This window comes from Microcaecilia unicolor, chromosome 4 (genome assembly GCF_901765095.1).
Source record: "Microcaecilia unicolor chromosome 4, aMicUni1.1, whole genome shotgun sequence".
NCBI classification, from domain to species: Eukaryota; Metazoa; Chordata; class Amphibia; order Gymnophiona; family Siphonopidae; genus Microcaecilia; species Microcaecilia unicolor.
Genome location: NC_044034.1, coordinates 14,392,021 through 14,401,878, shown reverse-complemented (window position 1 = coordinate 14,401,878; position 9,858 = coordinate 14,392,021). Strand labels below are relative to the sequence as shown.

Genomic DNA, 9,858 nt, shown 5'->3' with positions numbered 1-9,858 from the left:
CAGGCAGAATCTCAGAGTAGCAACGTTCCACGCAGAACCCCAAAGAACAGCAAGATTCCGGAATGCTAAAGAGTGACAAGAGATTCCACGCAGAATCTGAAAGAGTAGCAACATTCCATGTAGAACCCGATCTGGAAGAAGGGCGACCTTCGAAAGCTAATCCAGAAATGTATTAAGTTATGTCCAATAAAAAAGGTATCATCTTATTTTCTTTTCCATGTTTTATTTTGTTTGATTTCTATTGATAACCTTTAAGAGTGGACTAACACGGCTACCACACCTCTCTACTCCAGACAGAATGATATCAAAGAGCAGAAGCGACCCCTTCCTTCAGTGCAGCCTCCATATCGGCCAGAACAAAACAATTGCTGTCGCCACTGAACACGATGACAAACGTGTGAGGTTTTATTAAACCTCCTAGTTTTTGCATTCCCTTTTGTTAGGAGGGGGAGGGGTTTGAGGGTTATATTAGCGTTGCAAATACAAAGCAAGCTCTGGAGCCCCGACAGATATATTTTGAACGTACCCCTCCCCTCCCCCTCCTAACAGAGGGAATGCAAAACCTACGAGGCACAATAAGACCTCAGTTGGTTTGTTCTGACCAAGATGGCGCCAAGCTCCGCCCACCGCCTTCAGCCCAGATAGGCTCACGCCGTCTCCTCTCTTCCTTTTCCTGTTCTGGGATTCCTCCGGAAGCGGAAGCGCTTCCTCTTGTTGTTGTTCCTGTTAGCTCGGCTCAGGTGACTGGGGCTGCGGCCGCTGCGTGTGGTGGGAGAGGCAGGAGCTGAGAGCGGATTCCGGGCCGCAGCCGGGAGAGGGACCGAAAGGAGCCGCCATGGGCTGCTGTTACAGCGGCGAGAGCGAGAGCTGCGAACAGGTGAGAGAGAGGGAGGAGCTGTGGGGCCCCGGAATTGAGGTTTAGGAGTGTCCAGCTCCCCCCAAACCCCCCTCCTGCGCTGTGAAATGCTTTGTTCGGCTGAGAGTTAGTCGTGCGGGGGGGGGGGGGGGGGGGGTTCTTATTCGGTGGATATCGCATTCAGTTCAAGCTTCTCCTCCTTACCTACAAATGCACTCAGTCTGTTATTCTGTCTCACTGTACTAGTTTTGGCATAGTGTAAGTCACCCTATAGATTTGGGACCCTTATAGATTGTTGTAACTTCTGGCTTATATTTAAAGTTTATGACTTGATGCAATTGAATTGATACGTTTGTATCATGTTATATTATAATATACATATCCCCCCTTCAATCCGTTCAGAACGCTGCTGCATGTCTTATATTCCGCCAAAACCGATATACTCATATCACCCCTCTCCTTAAATCACTTCATTGGCTTCCGATCAGATATCGCATACAATTCAAGCTCCTCCTCCTTACCTACAAATGCACCCGGTCTGCGGCTCCTCACTACCCTCATCTCCCCCTATGTTCCCGCCCGTAACCTCCGCTCACAGGACAAAGCCCTTCTCTCAGTACCCTTCTCCACCACTGCCAACTCCAGGCTCCGCTCATTCTGCCTTGCCTCACCCTATGCCTGGAACAATCTTCCTTTACCCATACGCCAAACCCCCTCCCTACCCATCTTCAAATCTCTGCTTAAAACTCACCTCTTCAATGCTGCCTTCGGCACCTAACCGCTCGAGAAATATAGAATGCCCCAATCTATCCACCCTATCAGATTAACTGTTCACTCGTCCTCTAGATTGTTCACTTGTCTTTAGATTGTTCTCTTGTCTTTTAGATTGTAAGCTCTTTGAGCAGGGACTGTCCTTCTATGTTTGAATTGTACAGCGCTGCGTAACCCTAGTAGCGCTTTAGAAATGCTAGTTAGTAGTAGTAGGTTTATTTGTTTTCGTTTCCCAGGAGCTGCTGTTGAAAAAGTGCTTACATTGGCGTTAGAGCCCATTGCAAGCGTCAGCATGCTAATATAGCGTAGACAGATAAAGTGAACTCAGGAAAAAAGATATAAAAACAATAATAATAAGGGTCCAAATAGACTCATATATGGAAAAACTAAATATGAAAGTGCAAAACCCTTAAGAGAGAAACTTCACTGGCTCCCACTCAAGGAACGCATTGCATTCAGGATCTGCACGATTGTACACAAAATCATTCACGCAGACGCCCCAACCTACATGGACCTACCTCCCAGAAACGCCACAAGATCATCTGGCAAATTTCTCAACCTACACTTCCCCAGCTGTAAAGGACTAAAATACAAGCTGATGCAGGCCACCACCTTCTCTTACATGAGCACGCAGTTATGGAATGCGTTATCAGCAGAATTGAAAACAATCGACGAAACAACTACCGTTCGCAAATCTGTGAACACATATTTCTTCAACAAGGCTTACAGTGAAAACCTACAGCCCCACTAATCCACTTCACCAACCCATTCACTTATGAAAGCCCCTCCCTTCTTCTTTCTTCCCTTGATTTAGCTCTACACAATACTAACCATATTTGACAAACTGGAATAACTATGTTAAACAACACTATGTAAGCCACTTTGAGCCTGCAAATAGGTGGGATAAGGTGGGATACAAATGCAATAAATAAATAAGTACTGACTGCAGGAGATGATCTTAATGAAGTTTATTGAGTCTTTGCAATTTTATGAATGTTGTTAATTGAAAACGGTGCAAAATGCAAGATTTTTAATAAAAAAAAATATGGGGTAGGATATTCTTTGGAATCTGGCTAGTATTGCTGTATTACCATCCCTGAGATCCACCTCCTGCCAAAACAAACAAACAAAAAAATCTTGTTGACACAGGAGGGACAGGATAGACCTGGAGATGATATCGGGTAATTTTAATATTTATTTATAGAATATCAAACATCATTCAGATGGAATTCCTCTCTTGTGAGGAAAAGCTAAAGAGGGTGCTTCAGCTTGCAGCAGAGATGGCTGAGGGGAGATATGATTGAGGTCTACAAAATCCTGAGTGGTGTGAAACAAGTAGAAGTGAATTGGTTGTTCGGAAAGTACAAAGACTAGGGGACGCTCAATGAAGTTACATGGAAACGCTTTTAAAACAAATAGGAGGGAATATTTTTTCATTCAATGAATAGATAAGCTCTGGAAAAAGCAGTTGCTTACCTGTAATGATGGTTCTCCATGGACAGAAGGTCTTTCAGCCACATGTGCGAAGTGACGCCACAGCTATGTCACTGACCAGGCCATTCAAAGCTAATAAAGCTCAAATTGAATTTTCTGCGTGTGTGTGCTCCCCAATTCCCACCACTGTACTTACTATATACATACTGTAACAGCTGTGAGCACTCAGTTCATCAACAAATGAGAAACAACTTTGGGAGGGTGGGTGAGTTTGGGGCTGAAAGATCTTCTGTCCATAGAGAATCATTGTTATAGGTAAGCAACTGCTTTTTCTCCATGAACAGAAGAGTCTTTCAGCCACATACGTGAAGAGTCCCAAGCTATGCATAAAACTAAGGTAGCAGTCTTGATTAACAGAGATGCTAATAACAATATAGTATATAGTGAAAGAAAGACTTGTACCTGGTCCTGGAGGTGGAGGAAAAGTTGTCACTCAAAATGCAGCAGATAGAATGGTATAGCCAAAAGAAGCATCCTTCAGGGAAGCATCATCTAGACAATAGTTCCTAGTGAAGGTATGCAAAGATGACCAAGTTGCTGCACAACAAATGTCTAACTGCGAAAAGTGACGGAGGCGAGCTTGAGTAGATGCCATGGCACATAGTTTATGAGCAGTGACATGAGGAATACAAGTTAGTCCATATGACTCTGCCTGAATATAACAAAAATGAATGCATGCCATAATCCAAGTTGATAATGTCCTTTTAGAAACAGGTACATGATGATGAAGGTTAGGAATAGTTGAGAATGTCTTTTCGCAGATGATATTCGTTGGAGAAAATTTGTAAGAGCATGTTTACAATCTAAGGTGTGGAGACGTTGATGCTTTGCCGAAGTATGAGAGGGAGTGGGCAAAACAATGGTAATGTAATTGTTTGCTTAAGGTGAGAAATGAAAACGGTAACAGAATTCAAACACGCGTGGGATAAACATAAAGGAATCCTGTTCAGAAGGAATTGATCCTAAGGAGCTTAGCCGAGATTGGGTGGCAGAGCCAGCCGGTGGTGGGAGGCGAGGATGGTGCTGGGCAGACTTATACGGTCTGTGCCAGAGCCAGTGGTGGGAGGCGGGGCTGGTGGTTGGGAGGTGGGGATAGTGCTGGGAAGACTTATACGGTCTGTGCTCTGAAGAGGACAGGTACAAATCAAAGTAGGGTATACACAAAAAGTAGCACATATGAGTTTGTCTTGTTGGGCAGACTGGATGGACCATGCAGGTCTTTTTCTGCCATCATTTTACTATGGTAGTAGACTAATGTTTGGATTTCTCCAACTGTTTCTGAAGTTAAAGGTGCTAGAAAAAGTGTTTTCCAAGTTATGAATTTTATGGTTTAATCTTTTTTTATTAAAACAGTGTCAAAATATTGCCAGAAACAAATTCAACCCATTTTAAAAGATCCAACAATTCACCCACCCCCCAATCTTTCCACCCCCATCTCCAATCAGTTTGCGCATACAGTATTTTGCAAGAAAAGTCTTGTAACCCATCCTAGGTTTAATAATAAGGTCTGGGATTATATGTTCAAGAGTCTGCTCCTGGCTTTGTGTAGTAAGGTAAGCTAGAATGGTTCCCAAGTAGCCTGGAATGTCCGTCCTTTGGTGTAATTAAAATCTTTAATGGAGAGCCTCTCTAATCGTAATTGTACAATGAGTTAACTGTGCCATCTCTGATAAGAAGGCAGAGTGGGCTGTATCCAATAGAATTGGTTTTTTACCAAAAAGCAAGGCAGTTGTGAGAAATCAGCAAAGGCTGGGTGACTCAGGACCATTCACTGTATATTTATCAAATAGCACTGCTTTCAGAGGCACTTTACAGTTCCACCATAACTATATGGAATCCAACAGTGACTTCGAAAAGCCTTGGGATCCAGGGCATGTCCAAAACATATGTCCCAAGGATGCCGATTGAAACTTGCATTTAGGGCATTGATCCCCTGAGATCTTTCAGATAGCAAAAGCTATACGTGGAGAAATATGTAAGCACAAAGCAAACTGTTATAACATTTCTTGATGTATCAAACTGGTATCTCGCTTGCGCAGTCCCACTATGTATGATTGTATAAGATTGGCATCAATGTCACATAAGTCAACATGGCCCTCAGCCTGCGATGAGACTCCACAACTTCAGCAACTTAAGGGACCTGGTGGTGGTTCCACCTTACCCTAAATTTAATCGCAATAGAGTAGTTATCCACATGCACCCCCAACCCAGTCAAAGATTTCCACAGTGAATATGCATGAGATTGATTTGCATATACTATGATAATGTGGTATATCAAATAATAATAATTTGACTTGCAGATCAGTGTGGTTTACAAACTCAGTTTAAAAATAGGTAAGGAAAAGAACGCCAACTGAATAAAAGGAGAGGTTAGTCATTCATACTAACTGATAGCTACGTCATGTGAGTAACATGCAAAGGAGAGTGGTTAACCAGGAGAGCAACAAAAGAGCAGGAACTCATTAGAGCATATGTCTAAAATTGACTTCAAAGTAAAATCTATATATATAAAAGGCACCACTGAAGCCTCCAGCCGGAAGTGTGAAGCGCCAGAGATATCCGGTTTCCCCATGAGTGAAGGAAAACACAGAGGGGGAGGGGAGAGAGATGCCCTCACTCTCTCTGTAACAAAAACACAGAACAGCAGGAAACAACACTGAAGGACTGGACTCAGAGGGGGGAGGGAGAGAGAGAGAGGGCAGGGACACACACACTCCCACATGCACACTCTGAAGAAAACCTTGCTAGCCCCCGTTTCATTTGCATCAGAAACGGGGTTTTTTTTACTAGTGTTTTCAATAAAACTTTAAATTTGGAGTGGGATTGTTCAGCACATAAAGGCAGTGGAAGTTCATTCAACAGTCGTGATGTAAGAAAAAAGAATGCAGAATGTCTGGTGGACTTGAGATGGAGGGCAGTGCCATGAGGTGGGCGTCCACAGAGCGTAGTGCGTGTTTGGGAGTATAGTGAGAAGATAAGTAGGAAGGGATTCCTTGGTAATAGGCCTTATGGGCAAAGCCAGAGGACTTTGAATTTTACCCTAGCATGGACCGGCAACCAGTGAAACAAAGCAGTAATGGAGAAGCATGGTCAGATTATCAAGCACCGCACAGAAAATGAGCTGTGAAGTTCTGTAATGTCTGTAGACCCTTAAGTTGATATTTAGCTAGATCAGCAAAAGCAAAGTTACAATAATCGATGTGAGACATTAGGAGGACATGAAGTAATGTATGGAGTGCGAAGAAGTCCAACATATTGCTGAGTGAACAAATTCGGCGAAGAGCCTAAAAACCAGCCTGCATAATGTTGAATATCTACTTACGAAAAGTAAGTCCAAAGTCGATGATGACACTCAGTGTAGCAAAATTAATCTGCGGGAGGGATGAAGGTGTTAAGAGTTAGAGGGACTGCTGTGGTTGTGGAAGGTTTCCTGTAACCCAGTATGCTGTGGTTTTTATCAGCATTGAGCATGAACTTGTGGTTTGAGAGCTAAATTGCTACAGAGCGAAGGCAAGTTTGTAAGGATCCTAAGTCAGGTTGTGTAGGGGGGAGGTAGGGTAGAAGATAAAGCATTTATTTACGCTGATGACATTCTTAATTCCTGCTTCCTGAATTCATGTGGCTTAAGAAACTATTAAAAAGTAATGGGGACAGAGGATGAAATGTGTATTCTGATGAAGAATATCAAAAACTCACATGTTCTGTATTACAGGAACAATGTACATTTCTACCGATCAAGTCTGATTAGCTCAGATAGTAGATCACACAGCGTGTCCTAAATGCCAAGTCTGTCTGGCATCCTTAATGCACATGTTTACATAGTAACATAGTAGATGATGGCAGAAAAGGACCTGCACGGTCCATCCAGTCTGCCCAACAAGATAAACTCATATGTGTATACCTTACCTTGATTTGTACCTGCCTTATTCAGGGCACAGACCGTACAAGTCTGCGCAGCAGTACTTTGCGCCTCCCAACCACCAGTCCCGGCTCTGGCACAGACCGTATAAGTCTGCCCTCCACTATCCTCGCCTCCCAACCATCAACCCCTCTTCCCCCCATCTGCTCCGCCACCCAATTTCGGCTAAGCTTCTGAGGATCCATTAATGCACATGTTTTGGGCCTGTGATCGGATTCAGCTCTTCTGGAAGAGGATACAGAACTATTTTTGTGTACTCTTGGACAAGAGAATGCCTTTCCGTGGAAATATGTAGTTGTTCAGTTTTGTGACATTAGGATTGAGAAAAGGAACAAATTATTTATTGCAGAAAGCTTTCCTCCTTGCTAGGAAATGTATTCTGCAGTGCTGGAGAAAACTAAATGCCCCCTCAGTGACTGTATAGAGATGAACTGAATCATATGATGAAACTGGAACAGTTAGATGCAAAAAAAAAAAAGAAAGAAGGGGGTTCTCCGAGAGCTTAGAGGCAGTTTCAACAAACTTGATTGCCTATATGGAACAGACTTTTACATAGGGCCCAAAGTTATCTATTAAACTTATGAAATGGAGCACATGAGGTGGAGGGGATGGGTTGTTGGACTGTAATTTTTTATTTTGGTGGCAAGATTGGGATCACTATGAAGGAATTTTGTTATCCAGACCTCATGCTACTGTAGTCATGAGAGGTTTTTTTTTTTTTTGGTTTGGGGATTTGGTAGCTTGGGGGAACTAAACCACTATACAGTGGATATAGAAATGGAGTTTACAGCCTATTGTTCCCTTTGGTCTGGCAATGGCTCCAAGAACCTTTTCCAAGATAATGGTAATGGTGGCGGCCTATCTGCGTCGACAGGGTGTCTGAGTGTACCCATAACGCGACTGGGTGTCTTCCTTTTGCGGAAACTGTGACGGCGGAGGTAGACCATGTTCTTCAGTCATTGGACTGCATAATACATTTTGAGAAAAGCAGTCTTGCTCCTTCTCAGTTGTTGGAGTATTTGGGGGACCATTTCAACACAAGAATGGCATGCAACTCCTTCCACAGTGGAGACAGTTGAAGTTGATACAGCAGATCCATCTTCTGTTGCATAGGAGTCATCCCCGAGCTTGGAACTATACTCAAGTGCTGGGTTTGATGACAGCGTCGACAGAGGTGATTCCCTGTGTTTGGTAATAAATTTAATATTGGGGGTAAGAAAAAGTTATGTATTGATGATAATGATTTTTCTATTGGAATTGTCTCTTAAAATTTTGTGAGTAATTTTTGATAAATATCTTTTATTTGAAGAGCAAGTGGAAGCTGTAGCCTATAAGGTGTTTAAAGTATTGTCATATAAGATATGACCTGAGGTCATACGTGTTCAGATCAATTCGCGCAAGCAGTGGTGGTGTCGCATATTGACTGTTGTAACATTATTTATGTAGGTTGTAAAGATATGGTGATAAACTTTGCTAAACACAACTGCATGGTTAATATTTAGGGTATCTAAATTCGACAGAGCTTCTCCATTGCTGGTAGAGCTGCACTGGTTACCATTACAAGAACATGTTATTTTGAAGCTCTGCTGCCTTTTCTTTTTAAATGTGCATGGTGAAGCACCCATGTATATGCTCATTTTAATACGATTATCTCATAGTAATACTGCTCCTGGATCTAGGTGTTGTTTGGTTTTACAGTTTCCAGATCCAAAACACGTGCTGTATAAAAAGGCTTTTGTTGATACACTTGCACATTCAGCAAGTAGCCACTGGAATGTAGTTGATCTTAGAATGCAGTCTAATTATTTGGCTTTCCAGAAATTATTGAAAACGTTTTATGTTTTTTTTTATTTAGAAACATTTTAAATGTGAAATAGGTGAGTTTTAATTGTAGTCAGTTGACTATTGGTATGTAATATTCCTGGAGTTGGTCCAGTTTATCCTTTTGTGAGCCACACTGAATTGTGATGGTAAGTATGGGATATAAGTATCATGTATTATTATTATTATTTTTATGTGAGACCATTACAGCAGTTGCTGCTCAGTCATTGGTCTCTGGCTTCCCAGAACTACAATGTTCATGTGCCATAGACTTGAGAAGCCAGACTCAGCATGTGATGGTGTTTGTTAGTGAAGAATGTGAGCAAAGGGGTTCCCTTGCCTATAACACATTGAGAAGTGGTGACAATGGATTCCAACCTATCTGACTGGGGGGGGGGGGGGGGGGGGCACATTATCAGTCACACCCGGCACAAGAGACCTTCAGGCATATTTTCAAAGCACTTAGCCTTCCAAAGTTCTATAGAAACCTATGGAACTTTGGAAGGCTAAGTGCTTTGAAAATATGCCTCCTTGTCTCAGCCAGAAGCTAAGTGGTCCATCAACCGTTTGGAATTGAGGGCAATCCACTTTGCATTGAAGGTGTTTGCACCACTTCTGAGAGCGGCTCTGGTACGGGTATTCTCCAACAATGCCATGGCTGTCTCATATGTCAACAAGTGTGGGACTCGCAGCAGCACTCTGGCAGCAGAGGCTGCCTTGCTCATGAATTGGGTGGAGAGGCTTCTCCTGTGTTGGTGGCTCACGTTGCAGACTCCCTGAATGTGCAGGTGATTTTCTTAGCAGGAATTCCTTAGACCAAGGAGAGTGAGAGCTATGAGACAGGCGTTTTAGGCAATAGTGTGGCAGTGGGGACTGCCTCTTGTGGACTTGATGGCTACCAGCAAGAATGCCAAATTTTCCAGATTCTTCAGCCATCGCAAGGACCAAAGCCCTCAAGGCCTTGACGCTCTCCTTCAAGAGTGGTTGAAGTTCGAGC

General features: G+C 43.0%; 1 protein-coding gene across 1 annotated transcript in view; it reads left to right on the top strand.

Annotated features, from left to right (window-relative positions):
• Positions 1-703: 703 nt before the first annotated feature.
• LAMTOR1 (late endosomal/lysosomal adaptor, MAPK and MTOR activator 1) overlaps positions 704-9,858 on the top strand; it is a 35,343-nt gene continuing 26,188 nt past the window's right edge. The window contains exon 1 of the mRNA XM_030199977.1: positions 704-877. Within this exon, the coding sequence (XP_030055837.1) occupies positions 836-877 (42 nt within the window). The 5' untranslated portion in view covers positions 704-835. The remainder of the gene's footprint in view (positions 878-9,858) is intronic.